Genomic DNA, 26,451 nt, shown 5'->3' with positions numbered 1-26,451 from the left:
AAACACAAATTTAAAAAGCATTTTCATAGGAAATACCTAAAGGGTAATGACCAGAATGAAGATGTGGTTTCAAAATAATTTGGAAACTCTGATTTATGTGGTATTAGCGGAGGCATGCTGATGGTATATTGCCAACTTAAACTTCTTTAAGAACGAATTGGGCAGTTTGGGGTTTATGCAACTCTTCAACTTTTCTTTCTTCTTTATGATACTTGCATTGTAAAAAATAATTTAATTTTTTTATCCCCTTTTATAAAGGAATTTGCAAAGGAAGGGAGAGCCGACGAAAGGATTTCCATACCTAAGTGGCTCCGAGTAAGACTTGTGGAGAAAAATTGAGCAATTGGCAAAAAGGAGCTTTGGGCTTCTCTGCAAGTTTCAGTTAGGGCGCTCTTATCACAATAACTCGAAACACTGACAGAGGGTGACAGTATGTATATGGTTGAAAGGTGCTTCATGTCCAGAATCCATGGGCAAAGAAAAGCTGACCCTTTTGTTCTTAACTTTTGATTTAATTGGTGACAATGGCTTTCACTAGCTTTAGAAACAAAGTAAAGAAAATAGGAAAAGGAAAACAAGGGTGCAGTCTAATCCTTTCTGGGCTCAATCCTTTCTTTGTATTTGTGTGTCTCTCTCTAGATATCCACACAGTCACATAAACTATATTTGCATATATCACCAGAATATATATATATAACACCAATGACAGTACAATATCATCGAAATCCCAGAGTTGCTAAGCTCTAAATATGTACAGTTTCATTCTGAGACGTCTTCTGGGTGTTTAAGTCCTTAAAGTCTTTCAATCAAATGAACTACAAGCCCACTGCTTACAGTCAGATGGTGTCGTTGATGAAAATGGTGGTTTTATGTGGTTCTCCAAGCACTGCACCCACTGGCCTCTGGAGAACTAATTCAAACCTCTCTGGACCCTCCAGGATGGGCTGTCCCAGGTCATCAAGGATCATCACTTGGAATATCTGCTTATGCACTCCCGGAGCAAAGGCCAGATGTCGGTTGATGCCAACATAATCTATTCCAACTAGTGGGAAAGGAAAAGTCAAGAATGAGACTGTAGGATTCATTGTCAGAAGTTTTCCTTCAGAAGAAGTTTCCTTCAGAGAAAGACAGCATTCTCCTATGTACACAGCACCCTCAGAATCATATTTTGTGGGCTCGAAGCCCAGAAAGGGGAAGTTTCCATATTCTACCAAATACCATGATAGTCACTCATCCATGACCACGGCCGTCCTAATCAGGGCATCACCTTGCAAGCACTTCCACAGAAAGCTCACAGATAGACTGAAGGCTCTCTGAAGGCAACTTCAATTGGTAATAAAGAAATTTACCTTTAAAATGTTTAATTGTTAAGGTCACTATCATGAATTTTATTTTCATTAGGTTTCACTCATTTGCCTTTGTCAGATACTTGGTTAATCTTACCACATTCAGGTTGGTTTTACTAAGGCATGGAGTTTCTGCCTACTTCCTGAGTTATTAATTATTTTGTGAGTTGGGTCACTTGACCCAATAGCTTCTTTACTATTTATTTAAAAAGTCATCAATTGTAATGACAGCAATAAATTGTAACCAATGGAATAAAAGAGAAAACCTTCAGTTATATAAATAAATATGTTAATAAACCGACGAACAGAATATTTATATTGTCTCAAGGTATCTCTCCATAAAATACTTACTAATTGCAAAGGAAGAAACAACTTTATTGTGGAGAAACCTGGCAGATACCAACCTAACCAAGAGATCAAAGTTACTACCACCACTGATGGATAAATGAAAACTGTGCCATTTGATAGACTCCAATGAGAACACAGTGTCATCTCTGCAAACATTCCTGCCAGAGATGCACTGAGGGAAAGGGACAAGCAGACTCCAAGCCCAGCATAGAGCCTGATGCAGGGCTGGATCCTAGGACCCTGAGATCTTGACCTGAGCCAAAGTCAAATGTTTAACCAATTGAGTCACCCAGGCACCCACAAAAAAATTTTTTTTAAAAGCCTTTAAATAATTATGTTAAGAAAAACAAAACAAGATTACACTGAAAAGTGCCAAGGGAGGAGAGTAAGGGATCTTCCGCACTGTTTTTTGGATCTTGAGTCCATTGCTTACTTGTACAAACTATTTAACCTCCTTGAGTCTCAGTTTCTTTAACTGCAAAATGGGGATAATTATTGTTATTTTACAAGGGTGCTGAGAAGATTAGAGATAATACAGCAAGGATTCTAGCATGAAGACTGGCAAATAGTAGGCATGTAGCAAAAAGAAATTATAAAGATTATGTGACAAGTTATAATGATACAGGTAACCACAGATGCATAATTGTTATTGTGAATTAACCACGCTGAGCAGACTCATCACTTCTCTTAGTCCATCCCCTACCTGAGAGCTAGCAGAAGGCTCATCACTTGTGCACAAGGGAATTTATCGAAATGAATTTGGATTTATTTTCCCAACTACAAGCCAAATAACCCAATGAGCCAATCAGTCTATTTATTTTCATTTCCAGAAAAAGAGAGTAAAAGATGACCTCTGAAAATTAAGAAAAAGAAAGAAAAGAAAAAAAAAAGCAACCCCCCCCCCAAAAAAAACAACTTCTAAGCACATTACTAGTTTCATGTACCATATGCTATGATATATTCACTGGTGGGTTATAATCTGGGAATTCTTCCAAGAGCAAGCGCTGTGCTCTAAACCCAATTGGCTGTCTTTATATCCCTTAACTTCTGGCTACATGCTGAAACTGAGTTTACGTTTTCAGAGGCAAATGCCTATTTTACTCTCTTTATGCCTTGTTAGTTAGTATAGGCTTTTATGTTGCTGGGTTTTACTGGCAGGATTCGTGCTTTTCTCTTCAAAAATTCTCACTGTCTTGGATATAGATGATGCTGGTCCTGAACTAACTGATCGCCCAGAACCCAGAAGATTCAAAGGTTGTAGGGGGCAAACGAGAAACTATGGCTATCGACGTAGGTGGAAATTTCCCCTTCTTTTCCTGTTGAATTCTTCTGCTTTTGGGATTTATTTTTTGGTAAAGCAGCTGATAGGCTCCCCAGAGGAAGTGTTACTCAGAACTGTCTAACTCCTCTTACGACCAGGCCTTGATTGTCCATATCAAGAGAGGCAAAGGTGGGACACGAGGACATGCTGCTTGAAGCCAAGGAAAATGCCTGAGTCCGAGTGCAAACCTTCTCTCCTTCTCGGGTCTAACAGGGGCCTGGATTTTCCCAGGAGATGGGCCTTGCTCAGCCATTAAAGGGCTACCTTGGTCTAAAATACTGTTTATGAGCAGTTTACAGTATCTACAAATATTCTGAACTTTGGAAAATTAATTTGGGTCCATGACAAGCCAGGGGGTAATGAATGACTCATAAAGGTTGCTGTTTGAATAGTCTATTTATTTTATAAACAGCAGAAGTTATTACATATGCAGACCATTTATGTGCTCAGGTAGGAGAAACTTAAAATCAGAGTCTATCAACAAAGACCAGGCATACCACACTTGACAGACTAGACGCCACCCCATACGTACATCTTGATAATGATATAATTTTTAAATGGCCCTCTCACCTTCTGCTCCTGCTGGCTCTGTCTTCCTGGAGCGCACAGTGACAGACGACGCTTGGGAAAGGTCAGGGCCTGTCCTCCAGACACAGATCTCCACGGAGCCAGCACTTTCCTCGACATGGTACTCGGCATCCCCAAAGTGGAGGGTGGGCTCTAGGGAGGCATCGAAGGACAAGCTAAGAATACTTGGGCCCTCCACGCCAACTCTCCTGTGGGCTCCTGTAATCCTGGGTGCTTGTCACAACCATCCGACTTGACAGATCCCACAGGCTCGAGGAGAGAACAAAATACACACACACACACACACACACACACACACACACACAAACCACGTCACAAATCTGACTCCAGGAGGTGCAGTGAGATAAGATCAGTAAGAATTCTATTCATTTTTCTGTCTCAAGAGATTTCTGTCGTATGAAGAAATTTCCCCATTGGGGAAAACCGGCCAGCTAGCTGTAACTCAGACAAGTCAGTTATTATTTGGGAAAAGATGGTGGGGAATTGAGAAGGCTTTTTCTCAGGAGAAATTTCTCTTTGTGTTGGGGGACAGTCCAACCAGGGTTCTGAATTCGGGGACTGCTGCTGTTTTTTTTCTCACGATATTTGTTGATCACAGGGTTGGACAGAAATCCTGGGGGGAGTCAGGGTCCCATCAGCTGAGATGCCAGAAACGCTCCCCTGGAGGCAGAGAAGGGGCTCCCTAGAAAGAGAAGGTTGAAGGAAGCCAGAGTGGGCGTCAGACTTTGGGGGGGGGGTGGCAGGTGAAAGAGTAACATACATCTCCTGAATGGAGGAAAAGTCTGACAATGGGAAAGTTGGGATTTTTACGGGTACGCCTGCTTCTAGCTAGTTCTCTGTGTTTGAGAAAGTAGACTATGAACTTAGCCGACTATTTAAAGTTTGCACAAGGTCTAGCTGTTATACTAGGTGTGCTGCCATGAAGAGATTTGAAATGAATGTTTGTTTAGACTGTGAAATCTGGAGGCAAAAACCTGTAAACACCAGGAAGCAGCTCCACCACGGAGGAATGACCCCTGAGATGGTAAATGGACGATTAACATCGTAGAGACGACACCTTTGCAAGCATAATGCAATACAGAAGCACATCTGAGTTAAATGTAAAAATCTGGAAGGTAGAAATCAAGTTTATAAGTATTATTTGCTCAGGCTGTATGTTAGTAGATCTCTTAATGCTGAGGAAAGTTTCACTGAAAGTTTTACTATGATATACACGACGTCTCCTTATCTGACTGGAGTCCATTTTTTTCTGGAATCAGTGGGCACCACAACTGGCCCTGTGCCCTGTTGCACCAAACAGCTCACCATGTACCCAACACACCATTGTTGCTGGTATGTTCTCTGAGCTGGAACTCTCTTCCCAAAGTCCCAATTTCATACATTTCTACTCATTCTTTAAGGCTGTGATTGAGAGTAACCTGCTTTGGGAAGCCATATATAACTCTTTCAAGAAATCAGACGTTCTTTACCCCATGCTTCCTAACATTTTGAATAGCTCTATACTTGCTATGATGGGCCACACTTGCTATTGGCTGACCTCAGGTGTCCCACAGGTGGGAGGCCTGCACTCAGAGAAGGGGGCAGAGAAGGGAGGCATCCTCTCGTTTCTTCTTGCCTAGACCTTTCACACCATCCCACCATTGCTGCTGATGAATGTTCCTGATACTTCCGAGCTCGGGACAGGAAAGAGGGAGGAGAGGCAAGAGGAGCGGGGATGTTTTTTCTTAGTGGGTGTTATCCTGGTGAACACACTCTCTGGTCTTAGCTGATGGAAGAAAACGGATTCTGTTTCTCATGGGCACTTTGGTATCTTCTGTGGAGACCCCTCACTCCCAGAGTTGGATACTTCTCATCTGCTGTTCCCTTGATGAGAATGCTGTCTCTCTATCCTTGCTGGTCACTTTAATCCTCCCTCAACCCATTAGCATTGGCGATGCTTCTGCTGGGGATTGTTCAGCCCTCTAGATGGCGCTTTCAGCCAAGACCTAAATTCACTCTGGTTCTCTCTTGCGTGAAAGGCTCACATTTGGTCCATGGCAACTCTCCTGCCACCAGTGCCTTGGTAACCTCTAGGAATACTGCCTAATCCTGATGTAGCCTCTGTTTTTTGCTCATCCATCAGAGCAGCCAACCAGCTTGTCTCCTACGTTGTGATGTTCCAGGTAAAGCCAGACCTGCATTCACCGTGTCCTCCATATTGCATATGACACTCCTTACTTCCCAAATGGTCTCCTTAGAACCCCTTCTCCCGATTTATGAGTTCTGAGAAAAGTTTAAATGTGAAAGCTAACAAGCTCACACATTGTTCTGTATTTTTCTTAGAACCATACAAACTTCTCAAGGTCAGTGCCATAGTCCAAGTGTCTTCACACCCTTAGTGACACAGGGGCTAGTATATAAAAAGTACTCAAGAATTTGTCAAATGGATAATTTTAACTCACTTCTGATATATTTTGAACTTATTACAAAGGTTTTCTTTTAAAAAAAAGTTGGGACAAAGTGATCTGATTTTTTAGCACAGAACTTATTCTGTACGGTATCAAGGAAGGGCAAGAAGTAAGAAAGGGAAAACACATTTGGGTCACTTAAGCCACTGTACAGAGAAAAAAATGGACCAAGTGTCTATGAATATAGTCAGATACATGACGTAAGGGGAGGATGGTGTCGCTCAGAGGAAAAATCAGGCAACTCTTCCGAGATGCATTGTGTATCGAGCATCAGGGGATTTGTTGAAATAGAGGAAACAGCTCCTCTATGATGCCCGGCAGAATCTCTAGTCCTCTTGGCCTCGCTCTGTCTAAAGAACTGAGACAGTGGCAGTAATCCGTAAGGTGGGGGGGGGGGCAGTTACAAGAGTATGATGCTTTGACCACGTCCTACTTACATGAAATTGATTCCACAGCCACAGATGTGTTTTTATCTCCTTTCAAAGAGAATGCTCTTTAAATGGAAATAGGAAAAAGGAATATGACAAGTTGGGAAGTGAAGCTCTCAAAAGAGATATGACCATCACTTAAAATTAATTCAATGTCCAGATTCAGAGAAATTTCATGACGAGATCCAAAAGGGACTTGCAGATGAAGTGACAGAAACACTATTGGTAAACTGTGAGGATAGGATAGATGTCAAAAGGTGGGAGATAGGAAAATGTTTTTTTTTCAATTGCCTCAGAAAAGAAAATAACATCTAGAAGCAAATTGATCAGCTTTATCTCCAGAAAAATTCTAGAATAACATATTTAAAATGATTCCTGAATTCTTAGAAAAGAAAGAGTTGATGCCTACGAGTCAATATTTGTTCTTTAATATGAAAGAATTCATGTAGTCAAGTTCAATTTTGTTTTGTTGTTCAGTTGAACACCTACTGCAGCCTCTCTGTGCTCTAAGCATTGCAGGAGCTACTGGGGCTGTAGAGGAATACGCATTCTTTGTCATTGAGGTGTTTTTGGTATGAGACGGCAGCCACACCAATTTCAATCAGCTAACACATGAGTGCTTTGACAAAAGAAGGCACCAGCCTCAAGGCTCAGAGGAGGAGTACTGGGAGAAATAAAGCTGTGCCAGATCTGAGAGATGAACGAGAATGGACCAATGGGAGGGATGTTCCAGAATGGCTAATATGGAAAAAGGCATAGAAGACTGAAGAAGCCCAGTGTCTGGGGAGAAATATAAGCATTTGCTTCTCAGAGATGTATGAGATGAGAGTAAAGGGTTGTTGGGAATGAGTTAGGGAGGAAGGTACAAGCCACATATGGCAGGGACTTGGATCCATTTGAAGTATGGGTCTTTACTTTTTAGACTTTATAGCCTGTGGGAACCAATTTTAAGCGGTGGAAAGTGGTTGGTTTTGTTGTTGTTACTGTTGTTGTTTCTGTACATCTGTCTAACTTCAGCGTGAGCCACAGATTTAAGGAAGAGTTAAGGCTGTCAATTAGGACGCTACTGCAATTATGCACGTGAGACGTGAGCATGGTTTGAACTATGCACTAGTATTAGGGTTGCAGTGGGAGATGAATGTGTTAAGTGTCCCGAGCAGCACATGGAGACTGGATGTTGGGGGTTTCTAGGATGCCCTGGGGATGTGGGAGTGGGACTGTCAATAACTTAGTTGGGAATATAGGAGAGGAAATAGTCTCTATTGGGGGATAAGAGAGGGCAAGGTGATGGCATCTGATGGGATAACCAAGTAGTTAGGTCTAGAAAGGCTGGAGTTCAAGAATCAGATCAGGGCTGGAGGTAAGATTTGAGAGTGTTAAGCACATAAGTTGGAGTCAATCCTGTAATAGATGATATAATCATCCATATGGGTGAATAAAGAGAAATGTAGTGGGGGTATCAACCCTTAGGGAGACTGGCAGAAGGGAAACAGTTCAAAAGAGAGACAAAAAGAAGAAAAGGAAGGAAGGAATGAAGAAGGAAGGAGGGAGGAAGGAAAGGGGGAGGGAAGGAGGGAGGGAGGGAGGGAGGGAAGGGAGGGGGAAGGAAGGAAGGGAAGGACTGATGGCAAAAGAGGACTAGAACTGGGGAAATCAAGAGCACAGTAGTGAGAATAACGAGTGGTCACAAGGTCAAATGCAGCAAGCAGATCCAGAAAGATGTTCAAATCCAACAGTGGCAATCAGTGCAAAATAACCAAAACACATCTTGTGAAACTTTAAGCTGCAAAAAGTGAACTATGGCACCCAAGTTTAAGAATAAGAATGGAAATAAATTTTCTTCTACTTGTGAAGCCTGTGACAATTGGATCGTTATATGACTAGCCCTATAAACCATAGCGCTACTCTTTCTTCCCAATGGTTTCCTGGTTTTACAGCACCACAATATGTCTTTCAAGTTTTAAAAACATTTATGTGTTGAAGTTTATCTTGGTCCATACAACAGTATTAACCACATAAAAAAAAAAGTTGGATGTGCTGATTTCCCCAAAATGACACTTGGTTTATGTGCCATTTTTCTTTACAATGTTTTCTTTTTTTCTTTTTCTTTTTTTTTTTAAGATTTTATTCATTTATTTGACAGAGATAGAGACAGCCAGCGAGAGAGGAAACACAAGCAGGGGGAGTGGGAGAGGAAGAAGCAGGCTTATAGCGGAGGAGCCTGATGTGGGGCTCGATCCCATAACGCCAGGATCACGCCCTGAGCCGAAGGCAGATGCTTAACCGCTGTGCCACCCAGGCGCCCCTACAATGTTTTCTTAAATCTGTCATTATTCTGTTACATACCCATTTAATGACAAAGATACTAATCAGGCTGGCTATCTTTATAGGTAAATTTTGTGCATGTTATACAAATCTTATTGCCTCAGGACAAAACTAACAGCCTTCTATAAAATTAGACATCAATTCTATTTTGGGAGGAGATTATAAGTTTTCAAAGCACGTGCTAAAAATGGAAAGAAACACCCTCGGTTGAAAAGTGGAAACCTGCTTATAAGTGTTTATATATAAACAGACACAATTTGCTGATGAACGAGTGTCCTCACTTTCCTCTTGCCCCTGGTACAGCCCCTGGAAGCGAGGGTCCAAAGCCCAGTGAATGCCTAGGAAGCCTGTTGAGCATTCAGCTAACACTTATTGGCCAGAGTCCGTGGTGTCTACCCTCATGTTGCTGATGTTTCTTATAAGGGTTCCCGTGGCAGAGTAGGGCCAGGACCTTGGCTGGTTAGGCTCTGCTTCTATACGATTTCTTTTCTTAGCATCGCTCCATGGTAGTTGCCTTTCCAAAGGTATTCCTGTAGGTGACCCATTTGACAAGGGGATATTTGATCTCTGTTTAAGGAAGCAAGACATTTCGCAGAATCTAGCTAAAGAGAATGAAAACATTTCATCCCTGAAAAGGTACAGCACAGGGAATATCGTCATTGGACTTGAGACGGCCGTGCGCGCTGACCGATGGTAGCCACGCTGGTGATGAACTAACGACATACAGAGTTGTCTCTGTGGTGTGAAGCCAATGTAACGTTGGGTGTCAACTATATTTCAGTTAAAAAAATTATCTAAAAAACCCCAAACCAACCAACCAAAAAACAAACCCATTTCATGCCAATGTAACTAGAAAAAAGAGTTTTCCTTCGACTTACTTGAGTACATCTTTAGATTGCTGGATACTGTGCCACCAGCTGGCTTAAACGAAAACGTGCTTTTGCAACAAGATGCTGGACGTACCGTGTCTGAATAAAGAAAGCACTATCGGTACTTAACGAGGGCCCGGGCTGTGGCCAATTACATACAGAATCGTAACCCTAGAAAATGAGCATGCCCTTTCCTCCATATTTTCCCAAATCGTCAATTTTGTATGACACTTGTTTTTAGTCCTGACTGAAATGACAACTATACGACCACCTGAGATACCCTGCACATTAGGGTCTGATACAAGTTTAATGCTTAAAAAACTGAGTTAGAGGAATTATTGTTTCACAGCAATAATTCAAAAGATTATAATCGTGTGGTTGGTATGCTAATAATCACCGAGGATTGTTTTCTCAAGGAGAAGATGAAATAGCACCAAAGGAACCATTAGCACCATGAATGGCAAAATCTCTGGGTATCTTTGGTCTAGTGACTAAAGCAGAAATAGTACCCACAGTAGTCATTCCAGGGCAGCGCTAAATGAGCACCTGCTGGGGACCTGAAAGGAGAGGAAGTCACACTTTAGAAATTTACACAACACCTTTTCTGAAAGACCATTCATTCTGACCGTGGAGATTGGGATGTTTTGGGGCCCTTCGTCAGGAGAGTCAGTCTTGGGCTACAGGGAATGTGACTGTGCCGCCTCAGGAGAGGGGGGCTGGATCAGAGTGGTCACATCTGCAGCAAAACTGATTCAGCTGAAGTTCACTCTGGGTGGAACCTGGAAAAGAGACAGCAGCCAGAAGAAGAAAGAATGGGCTGCCCATCTTCAGCTGTGTTCAAAGAAAGAGTATTCAGACCATGGACCTTGAGGGTCCAGGACCCTTGGCAGTATTGGCCCCGGGGGGTAGAGGTGGTTCTGTGGCTTGAGGGCGTTGCTGAGATCTCCCACTTCTCAAACAATTTCCTGCTTATAAGGTCGCTGCCAGAGTAGAATCTCCTTTAAGAAGAGGATATGCTAACGAGTGGGTGTTGGGGGTTTTTAAGCTTAGCAAAGTGTTCAATCTTCAATAAATGTTATAGGATCTGAACACAAGTTTCCTGGATTCAACAATTATTAACAGTGATTTGCTCAGAAAAACGGGTAGTAATTAAGATTGTTTATACTGAACTGAAAATCTTCCACCATTATTTTTGCACATGATTTTTTCCCCCCTTTTGAAAGCCTTCATGAGTTTGAGAACAGCCTAATTAGAGATCAAGTCAGATGTGACAGAAGCAGGAGAAAGACCTTATTTGACTTTGTGGTCCTATACTCAACGCCCAGTTGGCCACTGTGAATGTTTCTTGAATGAATGAATTACTTAAGAATCTACTAAAATCATTTCAAACAATACTGCAAGTTAACAACTGTATCATATACTGGACTTTGTGTTAATTTTCTTCCCTTTTTGCTCTATTTTTTTTTTTTTGCCTTTTCTTTTTATATTTGGTGTTGGGAGTTTCACCATTTCTCTGTTCTAAACATGGGGAGATTTAAAATTACTAGTTTTAAAGTAAAAAGTAAGTGGGGATATGTCAGTGCTCAAAGAGAAAATATTTCTTCAAGAAATAGATTTTAAGACTTGTATTTACTTTTGTACATTCCTTTAAAGGCTGTTAGGTTCTAACAAAATGCCTGGAGGCCAGAAAGAGGAAGCCCTGCCCAGCTTTTGGGAGAGTCAGGCCAGTCCTGGCAGCACTCCAAAACAAAGCCACAGGAAGTCAGATCAACCCAGACAGGCCCAAGATGGCTACCAAGGCAGGCTGGAAATCCCTGACCAAATAAGGAAGGCAAGGCCTGAAACCCTTCTCTCAGAAATCCCCACCCCAAGTAATGAATAGTCCACCCCCCTTGTTAACAATTGTCAGTAAAAGATAGAAATCCAAGCCTTGGGGCGTCTATCTCTCTCTGCCTCTCTGTCTCTGTCTCTCTCCCTTGCCTGTTCTCACATCTCGAGAGTGTAATTTTGCCTTAATAAACTTTCCTGCTTGTGTTGCTCATCCCTTGTGTTGTGTCCTTGATAAGACCAACTGCCTTCAGCAACATCGTTGGGACTGGCTGGGTCTAAGCCTCAGGGCCCGGGGTCTCCCCTGTTCACCTGGCAACACTGCCATGTACAGTTACCCCTACAGGTTAGTCCCACTTCATTCATCTTACTCTGTTGTTCACATAAGGACTCTGTGGTTCATATAATGCTGTGGCACTAACGAAATTCCTCTCTGGCATTTCTGGCTTTCGCTTCTGGAATTTGATTAGTCAGTCTATTGTATCGGTGACCATCATGACTTAAAGATGTAAGTTTGTTACTTGAAATATAAACAACACAGTCAAAGACAGAGAAAAGCGTAGCCAAAGCGGATTACCAGGATATGGAGAGAATTAATGAAGAAGGCACTGACTATCTGTGGCTCCATCATCACTTCTTTCTCTCACTGATCCTCCTGTCTCTCTCTTATAAGGACCTTTGTGATTGTATTGGGGCTATTTGGATGATCCAGGCCAATCTATCCATCTCAGGATCCTCAATTTCATCCCATCTACAGTCTTTCTCAAGTAAGGAAACACATCATGAATTTTAGGGATTAGGACATGGATTCATTTGGGGGCCATTATTCCACCTACCACACTGACCAATGGACTTGAATGTCCAACCCCTTGACAGCCATTCATTTCTTATTGTACAAACTAGCATTTGGGTTAGGAAGCTCTGTCCAAGTTCTTCTGTGAGGTGGTTCCAAGAGTAAACTCAGTTTTGAGCACACCAACAAAGTTGTAGTCCATGCCGGGTCCCGTGAATTTTCTTGTTTAGCTCTGATGTCTGCTGAATCATTTATGACCCTCTCTGGTGTTTGTAGTTTTAGGGGACACGCTGGTTTTTTGATAAATTCTTAGAAAGTGTTAGGTAAAGAGGTTGCAGGAAACATACTTTTTATTGGGAAAAAAGAGAATCATTGAAGGTCAAAAAATCTTGTTCTTTACTTTTGCTTTAGTTTTTTAGGACGATTTTTAAGAAATAATTCTTCCTAAATATGTGGGTGAGACTGTAAAGTGCTTCCTTATCGAAGTGTAACTCATTATATGCTTAGAAAATGTTAAAGCATGGAAAACCATATAGCTTTATTTTGGGGGTCTTCTAGAACCCAAGCAGGAAAAAAATAGCATGAGTCAAACAATAGGAATTTATTTATCCCGGGGAAAACTTGAAGAAATAGAAGACAAAATGGACAGCTTGAATCATAAGACCATTCACGTTCAGTGATTAGCTCTGTTCTTTATCTGACTTTTTAACACACATTTTTAAGTTTGTGACAAAATTTTATTTAAAAAATACTCAAATCTTCTACAGGATACTTCATTTTACGGGTATGAGCTAATTAACTAAAGCCTTCATCTTAAAATGACTTCAAGAACCATCAAATTCTAGAGAGGGAAGGGTCCCTAGAGATCACCCATTTAAACCTCCTTATTTTCGGAACTGGGAAATGGAGCCCCAGATAGCCCCACCTGTCCAAGGTCACCTGGAGTGGTAGTGGATCCAAGTCTCCAGGTTCCCAGTTCAAGCTTTCCTCACTCTGGCATTCCACTTCCTGATTCTCTTTTTCCTCCCACTTTTTTTTTCTTGTGTACTTGGAGCAAGAACAAGGTCCAGCAGAGAAAGAGAAAGATTGTACTAACCTCACTCTTCCTGGCTATGGGGAAAGGTATCCTAGCGAAAGGAAAAGGAATTTGAAGGTTTATCTTTACAGAGTTCAACCTTTTCATGTGAATTCCTCCTCACCAGAGAAAACTGCAAATTGGTTATAAAAGGAAAGAGCTACTAAGAAAAAAAGTATGTAGAATAATCTAAGAGGTACCCCCCTTTCTCTTCGCATTCTGCACTGAACTCCTCAGTCTCTGGAACTCAGTCCAGCACACTCTCCCTACCTCTCAGTAAGAGTTAGGAGCTCTAGCTATAATCCCAATCATAGCCCTGATATTAAAAAGAATCTAATCTTTCACTTGGCCTCAAAACCATGGAACACCGTATTATCACTCGTTCAGACTGTTCCTATTTTTACTGACTCTTCATATTTATCAAATAGACTTGAGGTATCAGATTTTTCAGGACTCTCAAACGGTTAAATTTACTCAGATTTTCCTTCTGTTCAGAAGACAACGGATAATTTATATATAAGACTATGAATAACATTTCTCTTTCCAGAAAAATTAGATAATCAATATTGATATTCTTTTTTTTTATAAAGATTTTATTTATTTATGTGACAGAGATAGACAGCCAACGAGAGAGGGAACACAAGCAGGGGGAGTGGGAGAAGAAGAAACAGTCTCCCAGCGGAGGAGCCCGATGTGGGACTCGATCCCGGAACGCCGGGATCACGCCCTGAGCCGAAGGCAGACGCTTAATGACTGTGCTACCCAGGCGCCCCCAATATTGATATTCTTAGTAGACACTTCCTAATAACTCTTTGGTTCAGTAGAGAAGATGATACAAATTCTAAATTCCCATACAGTGAAAATTCATACACGTATCTGAAGAAAAATGGTCATTCTCTTAATTCTAACGGGGGCATATTTGAAAAGGAAAGTTCACAACGAAGGAAACCTAGACTCAGGGTCTATACTTATTTTTAGCTTTTGATACTTGTGAAAATACAGTTTGGAATGGAACTTAGTCTATAATGATTTTTTCTTTCTTTTCTTTCTTTCTTTCTTTCTTAAAGATTTTATTTATTTATTTGAGAGAGAGAGTGTGCAAGAGAGAGAAAGAGAGAGGGAGGGAAAGCACCAGCCAGGGGAGGGGGAGAGAAGCAGGCTCCCCGCTGAGCAGGGATTCCCAGGACTCTGGAATCTTGACCTGAGCTGAAGGCAGGTGATTTTTTTTCTTTTTATTGGAGCAAAATGGGTCTATTCTACAACTCTGAGATTTTGTCCACAGGGCGCAACATTGGCGAATAAATAAACCCACTTTAATCTCACTCATATCTTCCTTTGTTCTATGGTTGCTAGAACATCCTCATGTCACCCAGAACATGGAGCTCATCTGCCATACCAGCTAGAGATTGTGTGCATTCTCCAGCCCTGGCTCTGTGTTTATCTCTTGGCACAGCTCTCGGAGTCATGGAAGCTCTGTGTGTAGTTATAAAGCAGTCACCCTAATTTTGGGTCTGTGGTAGCAGCCAGTCTAATCTTGTCTAGATCTGAACACGGCAACTCGTGGCCATGCAAATCCCGACAGAGGCACATTTCAGAGATGAAGCAGCAAGACTAGTAATAAACTAGTCTTATCCTGCCCCTGGCTTGACCCACATTTTCTTTTTTGAAAGTGCCTCTTGTAGAAAGGGCAATGGAGACCTCAGAAAATCATATTGGGCTTGATACTACTTATCACATCTGGGGGGTGTGGTTGGTGTTGAGGAGTGGGGAGCCCCCCTCTTCTTTGGCTGAATTTCAGCCGGGCTCCCTAGGAATTGGAGTCAAATTTCCTGCCACACAGGGGTAGGAAGAGAAGTCTGGATGTCTACACATGGGCGCTCCATGGGACCCTTGTACCATCTGAAGACTCACGTACCTTCTGCTGTGGGCAAAACCCCCCTCTACCCCCGCCTTGTGCTACTAAGATGAGGGTCCCTGTGGGCAGTCCTGTTTGGGGAATCAGATATTTAACTTTGGTCTTCTTCTCGGCTTATTTAAAGTCTTAGGTCATTTCTTTGGGCTATTGTTGTTGTTGTTGTTGTTGTTGTTCAGTTAAGCCATACACAAATATTTTATCTCCCTGAATTGTTATTTTGGTGTTGGTGATATCTATGTATTTGACAAGCCACTCCCAGCTTTTGGAGAAAGAAGGACCCCAAATAGTCCTTCAATAGATAATTTAAGGGAGATTTGTCTTTCAACTGTTGAAGGACAGTGTAAGAAGGCAGTTACTGCTAAGAGTTGAAAACAGGAAATGGACTTACCATCACCGTGATCAGCCAGGATAACCACCCTGGTGGTGGGGAACTGGGCTCCCAGTCGCCCTCCCACGGGCAGGCTCAGTGAAACACTAAAGGATTCCTCCTCTTCATAAAGGGAGTCATCGATGATCAAGACCCGGCAGTTCTTCTCAGCCTCATCCTTGTCAAAGTGGAGGAGGCTGGTGCGATCTTCTGGACGTGAGACGTAGTCAGAGAAAGATAATGCTGTTGAAGGAATGGAGCCTGTGGCAGAACCTATAGGAATATGAGATGGAACAGAGAAGGTGAGAAGAAATGGAATTCTAAGTAGGAAGCCTATTCCCCACTGGTTCTTCAAACTGTTTTGGGGTAATAGCTTTGAGCACAATGCTATATGAATCATAAATCGCACTTCTCTTTGACAGTCCCAGATATTCATATTGTAATTAGAAGCTTTCAGAGCAGACCATGGCATTTTGACACGATTCACAGTTAGTGGTCTCTAAACAGGGTATATATTGAATAAGGTCTGTTTGGATTAGGCGCTAAATAAACTGAAGGATCGTAAGATACCAGGCCTGGGTTTAGCTTAATTTGTCCATGACACAGATGGGGAAACTGAAGTGCAGAGAGATGGGGACCAGAGAATCCATGCCGTGGTCGCGGTGCAGACGTTTCCTGCCCTACCTTCCCCCGGGGGCAGAGCTGCCAGCAGCAGCCGCACAACCTGACTCCCACGCCCAACTAGAGGTCTTTGCATGGCACCAAATGCAGCCACAAAATTACTTGTTATTTTACTAGAAGTACGGGACTGATGGGAAGATTTCAGTTTAGATGTAGTGTGTCTTAAATTTTATTATAATGATTTACATACATTAACATTCACAAATCTAAACACACCATTTGATGAGTTTTGACAAATGTTTACAGTCACGTAACCATGACCACAAGCGTAACAGTGAACATTTTTATCCACCCCGAGAAGTTGAGCTATACCCTTTGCAATCCCTTTCCTTCCCTGTCTCCCAGCCCTGGGAACCACTGATCTGTCTTCTGTCACTACACATTTACTTGCCTTTATGAAAATTTCATATACATGAAATATACACTTAGTCTTCTGTGTCTGATTCCTCTCATTTAGCACAATGCTTTCGAAATTCATCAGGGTTTTTTTCCCCCCTTTGTATTGCTGAATAGTATTCTCCATTGTATGGCTATACCACAATTTGTTTTTCCCATTTACCAGTTGATAATTTGGGTTGTTTTCAGTTTTTAGCTATTCTGAAAAATGTTGCCACGAATATTCTAGTACAGGTCTTTGAGTGGGTATATAATCTTATTTCTCCTTAGTAAATATTTAGAAGTAGGATTCCTGGGAGTTAGTGCAATGTTTTTATTATGGCAAAAGAAATATAATCCAAAATTTACCATCTTAACCGTTTTTAGTGTACATGTCAGTAGTGTTGTCTAATCACGTTATTGTGCGATAGATATCCAGAACCTTTTTCATCTTGAAAAATGGAAACTCTATGTTCATTAAATAATAACAACTCTCCACTTCCTCCCCCCAAGCCCGTCCCCAGTCTCTGGTAACCACCACGAATTCATTAGCTCTAGGTACTTCATGTTAGCAGAATTATACAGTATCTGGGGCCCCTGGGGGGCTCAGTCGTTAAGTGTCTGCCTTCGGCTCAGGGCATGATCCCATGGTCCTGGGATCGAGCCCCACATCGGGCTCCTCCACGGGAAGCCTGCTTCTTCCTCTCCCACTCCCCCTGCTTGTGTTCCCTCTCTCGCTGGCTGTCTCTCTCTCTGTCAAATAAATAAATAAAATCTTAAAAAAAATTAAAAAAAAGAATTATACAGTATTTGTCTTTTTTGTGACTGGCTTGTTTCATTTAGCACAATGTCCTCAAGGTTCATCCATGTTGTAGCCTGTGATGGGATTTTCTTCTTGTTTAAGGCTGAATGATAGTCTATTGTATGTATGAACCACATTTTGTTTATCTATCCTTTTGTCCATGAATACTTGGGTTGCTTCGCCTTGGCTATTTGAATACTGTTGCTATGAAAAAGGGTGTGCAAATATCTCTTCAACTTTGCTTTTACTTTCTTTGGATATATACCCAGAAGTGGGATTGCTGGACCATATAGCAGTTTTAATTTTAATATTTTGAGCAACCTCTGTATTGTCTTCCACAACAGCTGTACCATCTTATAATCCCCACCAACAGTTCAAGTCAGTGCATTTTTTTTTTTTGCAGTATTAAAAAAATAGCAACACACAGAATGAGAGCTAAAAGAGTAAAAGGCAGTCACAGTAATTTAAATGATTTAAGCCGACCAGATTTAGGTAGAACAAAGACTGTGTAAAATGCTCAATTTATTAAATAAGCCATTTTTGAAAAGCCTAAATATTTCCCACCACAGCTTTCCTTAATGAGAAGCAGTGGGGCTATGACAGTGAACTTCTGAACTGACACACTAGTCAAGGGTCTCTCTTGCTTATAGCTATGGTATATGCATCCATGTGGGCTAACAGCAATGTCCACTGTCTTCTTGCTAATGGGAATCAGTATAAAAACAAGTTGATATTTATGAGTGTGTGTTGCCTATATACATACAGCTTGTTAAAAAATGAAAATGCTTTCCAAATTGACCTCCTAGGTTTTGCACAGAGGGGCACTAACTCACAAAATGTTTCAGGATGATTTTTCAACAGAACAAATTTTAGAATTATCAGGTAGTAACAAATGGACTGTTTTGTTATTCTGGGAACCTAAAAAAAGGTGAGAGTTGGAGGGATTGATGAGAGTAAAGCTTGTTTACAAAGGCAGAGGGCAGACACTGCCAGATATGGGTAGCTACAGGGGGGATGAGCATTTGCTGGGGAAGCTAGCCCGGTTCTAGTGCCAGCCTGTGCTTTGAAATTTATTCCTTTCTGACATCCCCTCCCGCTTCAGTCCTGCAAAATCTCTGCATTGAAAAGCTCTCTGAGCCAAGTGAGGAAGGAGAGGTTGGCCCCTAGGGTTTCAGAGACAGAGCCATCAACAAGGGCTAGAGAGAGGCACTCCCCAGCTGGACGGAGAGGTAAGTGGTTCCAATACAGAACGCTCATGGGACACGATGAGACGCTCTGTTGGGGAGACGATTTATGCTTCAGGATACACACACAAAATGGGAAAAAGGTCCTAAACTCTTACAATAATCTGATGAGATATCAAACAACCTTTGGGATGCTTTTCTAAGAGTGCAAAGTTTAGAAGGGATTGTATGTGAGAATATCCTTTTTTCTTTCCCCTAGTCATCTGACATGCAGAATGTTGATATGACAGCCCATGTGAGAAAACGACCTTATCAGAGACCTCACATCTAGCTCCTCAGGATACATACCAAAAGCAGATACACACTGGACTCGCGTAGTAAGTGTCCAATGCTATCTTTATTAAATCTCTTTCACAATATATTTCATCTAGTGAATGGTCAAATAATGATTTATTATAGTTCATAAAACAAAAGTGATTGGGATTTTTCCCTTCTTTTTTTTTTAAGATTTTATTTATTTATTTGACAGAGATAGAGACAGCCAGTGAGAGAGGGAACACAAGCAGGCGGAGTGGGAGAGGAAGAAGCAGTCTCCCAGCGGAGCAGGAAGCCTGATGCAGGGCTCGATCCCAGGACTCTGGAATCACCCCCTGAGCTGAAGGCAGATGCTTAATGACTGAGCCACCCAGGCGCCCTGGGATTTTTCCCTTTTCTGATCAATTTTTTCAGCTGACTGATCCACTTGGTGAACTAGACATTCATTTAATTAAGTAGCTTTCTGTGTTCAGTGAAAGATTGAAATATAATTCTTGAAAATCATTTGGCTGTGGAACTCTACTAAAACAAAAAGTAAAACAATACATTTTAACAAGTTTTTTTAGCAAGTTTTTTTTTTAAAGATTTATTTATTTATTCTTAGAGAGACAGAGAAAGAGAGAGAGAGAGTGTGTGTGTGTGGATGCAGTGGCAGGGGGCAGAGGGAGAGAGAGAACCTCAAGCAGACTCCCCGCTAAGCACGGAGCCTGACCCTGGGGCTGGATCCCAGGACCTTGAGATCACGACCTGAGCCGAAATCCAGAGTCTGCTGCTCAACCGACCGAGCCTGGTCCCCTAGCAAAATTTTTTGAAACACCTAGTGTTGATAGAGAAGAGTCTAATTTATATCTCAATTAAAAAATTTCAGTTTATCTAAATGACCCATCCTTCCTAGGATTCTGGAACTTTTACTTCGGAAAAACAATGAATTTATTTAAGTTTAAATAAAAAGCAAGTTAAGATTCCCAGGAATTGAGACAGAAAATTCTGTCCTGAAAACATTAAATATAACCTGAGGTATAAGAACAGGGCCTTGGCAACGGTCTGCAATATCTCTTATGTAATAGGGAAGCATGTCCAAGGAGTACGAATGGTGTTCCAGGTTGTTTTCAAAAAGATGCTTTAGCAACTGGGCTCAAGTCTTCTAGGGCCACAAGCCAGTGGTTGTACTTGGGCAGTTTTGCAAGCAGCATTAGAGAAGTCTCGTGTAATACGTCCCTTGTTGTTTGCAGACGTAGATTAGGAGGCAGGATGGACTGTCTTGGTGAGTAATGTTTAATTCTCCAAAATTAAGGTTAGACCCGAAGATTTATTTCATACTAACCTAAGAACCACCCTCTCCCCTCCACCCACCGGCATGAAGTTTTGCTGGTAAAGTCTAACAACTGGCTCTCCAAATAAGCAAAACACCCAAAAACCCTGATCTGTAGTCTTTGCTGATTTTTGCCACGTAGATATTCCCACCAGCCAGTTTCACTGTCAGTGTGAAGTCAGAGCCTAGATTTGGGAGGACAATGTGCACACCTGACTCCTACCCTCCGTTTCTAGCTGGGTCCAGCATGCCGCTGCAGCCACGAGGATGATGGCATAGATTTTCCCTGGGAGTCTGAGAATCTATGAAGTTATTTAAAAAAATACTTGGAGTCTGAGAATCTATGAAGTTATTTAAAAAAATACTTGTCTCTTTACAGAGAGTATATATGACTCCGTTTCTGTGGCTACATAGCACATTTGCTTTATAAAGATCCTAGATCATACTTAAAGTCAGAGAAAGCCGTATCAAGAAACTATACTAAACGGCAATTGAATCACTGTATTATGGTATTTGATAACTTCATGAGGTGGCGAGGGCATTTTCTCAGTGAGAAAATTGAGGCAGAGAATGCCCCAGTCACTTGTCCATGAGTCAAAGACCTGTCTCCTGATGGGGCATCTTTTACTTTCCCACATTAACTTATTATATTACTTAATTATAAATTCTTTTAAACATACAAATTTCCTTTAGTATAGATTTTTAACAGGGCAGCAAGACAGGAAATCACCTCTCTTTAAAAGCGCAGCATTTAACTCTTGGTTGGAGAAGGTCCTTGTCAGAAACCCCAGGCACAGCTCATGTGATGCCCAGGAGCGTCTGTGACTGGGACAGGTGGGGGAGCAAGTGGAGAGAAAGGAAGGGTGGAGAATGACGAGCTACAGCGGCATGGGAGCACTGTCTAGAAGAGTCTTTGGGACGTCTGTTCCCAGTAGTTTGTCTGATTAGGTATTCTGGGGTGCTCTCCCACTACAAAACATGTAGAAGAAATTTATTCTGGCTTTTCTGTGCTCATAGGAATAAGGAAAATCATCCAGGGTCAGAATGAAACAAAAACAATATCCTAAAAGCCCTAAACACCAAATGCCATAAAGCTAGAGAAGGGAATTCCACTTCGAAGCGGTGTCACCCTGAGAGCAAGGGCAGCATCAGCCCTGCAGGGGACGCTGTGCCCTGGGTCTACAGCTCCACCAGGGAGCAGAATCTAAACTCTGCAATTAAGCCTGGGATACGGGGGGAGCAGAAGTGTTTCTGGGTCAGCATTGCTCTTAAATCCTGGAAGAAGCAACACAAATCCTCCTTGGAAGAAAGCCTCCTCAAATAAAGCCCTCGGATCTTCCACAGATTCAGTCACACAAATATGAGATCTTGAATGCATAGAAAAGACCGATCACTGCAAAGATGACTTTAGACCATGGGCAGGCTTTTTTACATCAACAGTGGAAGCTGGAAGATGCTGGAACTTCAAAATGCTGGGAGAAAATAACTGCCAACCTAGAATTGCAAGACTGAGGTTGAAATAAACACGTATACCGACAAAAACCTGAAGGAGTTTGCCCTCAGCAAGCCTGAAGTCAAGGAACTTCCAGATGATCCAAGGACCCCTCTGAGATGCAAGGTGTCAGTTCTATAACCTATAAATACTCTTATAACCAAATAAATAGACACAGAATTTTTTTTAAGGAAAAAAAAAGGAGAAAGTCTTCTGTTTGGATGTGCTTGGAACCTGCTCAGAATAATGGTGACTAAAATAACAATAAAAAATTATTATAAAAAAATAAACATAAACAGGTGAAAAAAAAACCAAAAACAAAAACTAAGGATGTACCGTATGGTGACTAACATAATAAAAAATTATTTAAAAAAAAAAGAATAATCTGCTTTCTACCTCCTCCTTAACATGACCCGGAGAAACAGGCCAGTCGGAGAAGTGGGGCTGGGCCATGGCTTGTGGGTCACCACACAGTCCTTTGCAAATGGGTAAAGTCGATCATTTAAAAACCTCAACCTCCTTGACCTGGGTCTGACCAAAACCACAGGATGAATCAGTACCATTCCTGGACTGTTGGTTTTAGGTTCTGTGGTTTGCTCTTCATTGGCTGTTTTTGTCCAATAAGAGCTGTTTCCTAACAAGGAAGTGACTATTGAGAAGAAAAAGATGAACGACATCCTTCTTACGAATAAAACAGGGCCAAGAACTAATTTGCACACATCCATTCCCAAGGTATCCTTGAGCTTAAAACATTTCGGTAGAGTAATAGTTCTTAGTCATTGAGGGGGTTAATTCCTCCAGCTCTTCTTCTCCCCAACATTTTTTTTTTTTAAATACAATGCCCCCATGTCATTGCCTGAGAATACAGTTGATGGACATTATAGGCAGGTAGCAAGGACAGGCAATGCCACAGCTGACTGAAACGTTATTGGTGGGACTTTGACATCCCCAGCAAAGCACCACATAAAGCTAGTCACTCCTCTCACCTACCTGTGGGTGTAATGTGCACTCAGTATTTGTGAATTACTATAATGTACAAAGCATGAGTTTGCTTTCCATTCAACTGTTCATACAGCTTATGCTTATTTTACTCATGAAAATAAGAACTGGAAAGATTTATTTTAATAAGAATTCCATAGAGGTTTAAATAATCAAATTAAGGGGTGCCTGGGTGGCACAGTCCGTTAAGAGTCTGACTCTTGGTTTCAGCTCAGGTCATGATCTTGGGGTTGTGAGATTGAGCCCCCATTGGGCTCTGCACTCAGTGGGGAGTCTGCTTAAGACTCTCTCTCTCTCTCCCCCTCTGCCCCTCCCCCATTCTCTCTTTCTCTCTAAAGAACAAACAAATAAATCTTTAAACAACCAAATTAAACTTTCACCAGCTGAGATTTTTAGGTATCTGCGGGGATTAGGTGAGGATAAATACCGCAGTGACGCTCAAATGTGCGTACACGATTTACAAGTTCTCGGTTTCTTGCGAGTCCACAGAGGTGAGCAAGAATCAGGCTTGACCATGAACGCCGTGCTTCGTGCTCCAGGGAAGGACCCTGGCGGGCCCTGTTAGACTTTTTAAATTTATTTTAATTTTTTATTTTTACTGAAAGCGTGCGAACTGTCTTTTGTGTGGGTCAAGACTCAGGTACTGAGCCATCTGAGTTGTATGCCAGCTAAGTGGGGAATTTTCTGGGAATATCACTCTTGCCCCTGGAGACCTTATCGGAAGTTGGGTCCCGTTGGGCAGTTCTATGGGAAGCTCGATCTGGGTGTCGCTTCTCCCAGGTGGGGCAGAGGCATCTCTTTATCCTAACTGACTCATTGCCCAATCTTCTGAACTTCCTAGTTTGTTCTGCTGATCCTTCTACAGTGAGGCTCTTTCCAGAAGCAGAGGGGCGGGCAGACCTTGGTGGTCCTTTCCAGTTTAGCAATAGCAACTGATCTTCCAAGTTGGGCTATTTACCACCTCATTTCTCCCATTCACAGCTGGTAAACTCTAGACTCCTTGTCTTCCAGACAGTGTGGGTGTGGACAGAGACTATGCTACTGATATCGGAAGAAGCCCAGCTGGAAGCCTGGAGCAGAGAAGGAGCGCAGGTTCTCCGTCAGCTTCTCCACCCAGCTCCAGCCCCTCCCCTGCATGCCCAGGCTCTCATTCACTCTAATACTTAACTAGAGCCCAGTGTGGACTTGGAAGAGAGAGCAAAGCACATCCTTCCAGGGATCACCTGGCGAGGAAGACCTCAAGGACTTCCTCGCCTTGGAATTTCTTCTCCTTGCTTTTCACTTCCTGCGCGGGCTAGCCCCAGGTGGAAATCTAAGTTACCTGTAGCTGGCAGTGCCTGATGCCTTCAAGAGCAGAGTCTTAGTTAAAGAAGAGGCTTTAAAGAACAGGGTAGTTTATCTCTGGACATAAAGTCAAACACAAACGTGAAGATCTCGAAGATGTGCGAAAGACCTTGTCCTTGTAGTTGGCTTTGAAAAATCTCAATATAAATTACCTGCTTACTGCCGGAAGTCCTTGTCCTCAGAGCAGAGGAGAACTTATTCTCGTTCCCTCCCTCAACCTTGGCACTATGACTAGATCGGGGAGATGATCCTTAACTGCAGGGGCCGTGCTGCGCGTTGTTGGTTGTTTAGCAAGTGTGAGCACAGATTGGAGATCTTGCATAAGTGAACAGAGCGTGGTCAGACCATACATAAAAATAGAAATCTGACCCACCATCTGCAGCAACAAGTCAAGGAAGTGAAACCACTACCTCTGTGACGTGTGGCTTCAAATGGTCAGGACTTAATAACTTTCAGCTTCTCTAATTTTTGCCCTGGCTTCCAATGTAGGACCAACCAGAGAAAGCCAAACATACTTCGCCAATCAACCACATAGGCTTCCAGCTTCCTTTGCCAACAGGCTCCCATCAGGGTACACCTTCCCTTTTTTCCATTATAAAGCATTCCACTCCTTTGCCTGCCTTTGAGTCTCTGCCAAATGCCAAGTGAGGGTGGCTGACCCCCTAGCTATACTGAGCTCTGAATCAATTAGCCTGTGATATTATAAGTAATATATATTTGGTTTCTGTCCCTGTTTTCTGGCACACAAGCTCCTTAAGCCCTTAGAATCCTTGAAGTGATACGTCTTTTTGCATGCTAATGAGAGGACTGGTGGTGGGGGCTCCTAGATAGCACTGGGGATGGGACAACGGTTGCCTGGGAAACCAACCAGTGATTAGAGGGCTGGGATTTTCAGCCCCACTCCCTAACCTTCAGGGAGGGGAGAGGAGCTGGGGGATGATTTAATCACCAATGGCCAATGATTTAATCAACCATGCCTATGTAACAGAGGCCTTCAGAAAAAAACCCTAACCAAAGGGGTTCAGAAAGCTTCCGGGTTGCTGAACACCTCTAGGTGCTGGGAAAGGGACATGCCCAGAGAGGACAAGGGAGCTCTGTGCCCCTTTCCACATACCTTGCCTATGCATTTTTTCCATCTGATTGTCCCTGAGCTGTATTCTTTATAACAAACCTGTAATCTAGTAAGTAAATGGTTTCCTGAGTTCTGTAGGCTATTCTAGAAAATTATCAAACCCAGAAAGGGGAAGTGGGAACCTCCAGTAGGTCAGACACAGAGTGACAACCTAAACTTGGGATAGGTATCAGAAGTGGAGGTGGTCTTGTGGGGTAGAGCCCTTACCCTGTAGGGTCTGTGTTATCTCCAGGTAGATGGCATCAGAATTGAATTTTAGGACACCCAGCTGGTGTGGGCAGAAATTGCAGAATTGCTTGGTATGGGAAAAACCTGCACGCATCTGGGGTGGGCGGTGAAATATTGGTGTGAGTGTAGAAAAATGTAGTTTACTTTTATAGCTGCTGCTTCTTCTCTTTGTATGGTCTTCTTACAGGTCCATCGTTTTTGTCTATTGCATAGTTCTAATGAGTGAAAAAATGCGACCTTGAGAGACTGGACAGAGGACAGCTACATTTTGACTGTATAAGTAGAGAGGTCAGAAAGAATAAGATGTTGTTTTGAGGTGTAAGGACCCCTGGACCCATGGTTAGGGGGCATTTTTTATTGTTGGGGGTGGGGAGGGAGAAGAGCCCGAGTAGCACATACAGACTATTTCACCTTGTTTCTTAGATGAAATGCGGACTATTACAAGTAAGAATCCCTTATTTATATTTTCCACCAGCATATATAAACTATTTTCACATAAAATGTCTCACGTGACTCTCAAGCAACTTTATGAGGTAGTCACAACATACATTTTTATCCCCGTTTCCAGTGAAATTTTATCGTCCAGCTGCAGCAGAATTAGGCCACCTGCACGTGATTGCAAGGTGGTCGGGTGACAGGGCACGAACCAGGACTGACGCAGGCTCCAGTCCTCCTCAAGCGCTCGGCTCACCACCCAGCTTCTCGCCGCGGCCCCACAGTCCTGCCTAAGAATCTTATTCTGGGGGCGCCTGGGTGGCACAGTGGTTAAGCGTCTGCCTTCAGCTCAGGGCGTGGTCCCGGCGTTACGGGATCGAGCCCCACATCAGGCTCCTCTGCTATGAGCCTGCCTCTTCCTCTCCCACTCCCCCTGCTTGTGTTCCCTCTCTCGCTGGCTGTCTCTATCTCTGTCGAATAAATAAATAAAATCTTTAAAAAAA

The 26,451-nt window shown here is 42.4% G+C and overlaps 1 protein-coding gene across 1 annotated transcript in view; it reads right to left on the bottom strand.

The window, feature by feature from the left end:
- Positions 1–802: 802 nt before the first annotated feature.
- FREM3 (FRAS1 related extracellular matrix 3) overlaps positions 803–26,451 on the bottom strand; it is a 98,968-nt gene continuing 73,319 nt past the window's right edge. Inside the window, 4 exon segments of the mRNA XM_002916232.3 lie at positions 803–839; positions 841–1,042; positions 3,586–3,735; positions 15,671–15,922. Of these exon segments, the coding sequence (XP_002916278.3) occupies positions 803–839; positions 841–1,042; positions 3,586–3,735; positions 15,671–15,922 (641 nt within the window).

This window comes from Ailuropoda melanoleuca, chromosome 5 (assembly GCF_002007445.2).
Source record: "Ailuropoda melanoleuca isolate Jingjing chromosome 5, ASM200744v2, whole genome shotgun sequence".
Lineage (NCBI taxonomy): Eukaryota > Metazoa > Chordata > Mammalia > Carnivora > Ursidae > Ailuropoda > Ailuropoda melanoleuca.
The sequence above is the reverse complement of the archived record's forward strand: the minus strand, read 5'-3'. Positions and strand labels throughout refer to the sequence as shown.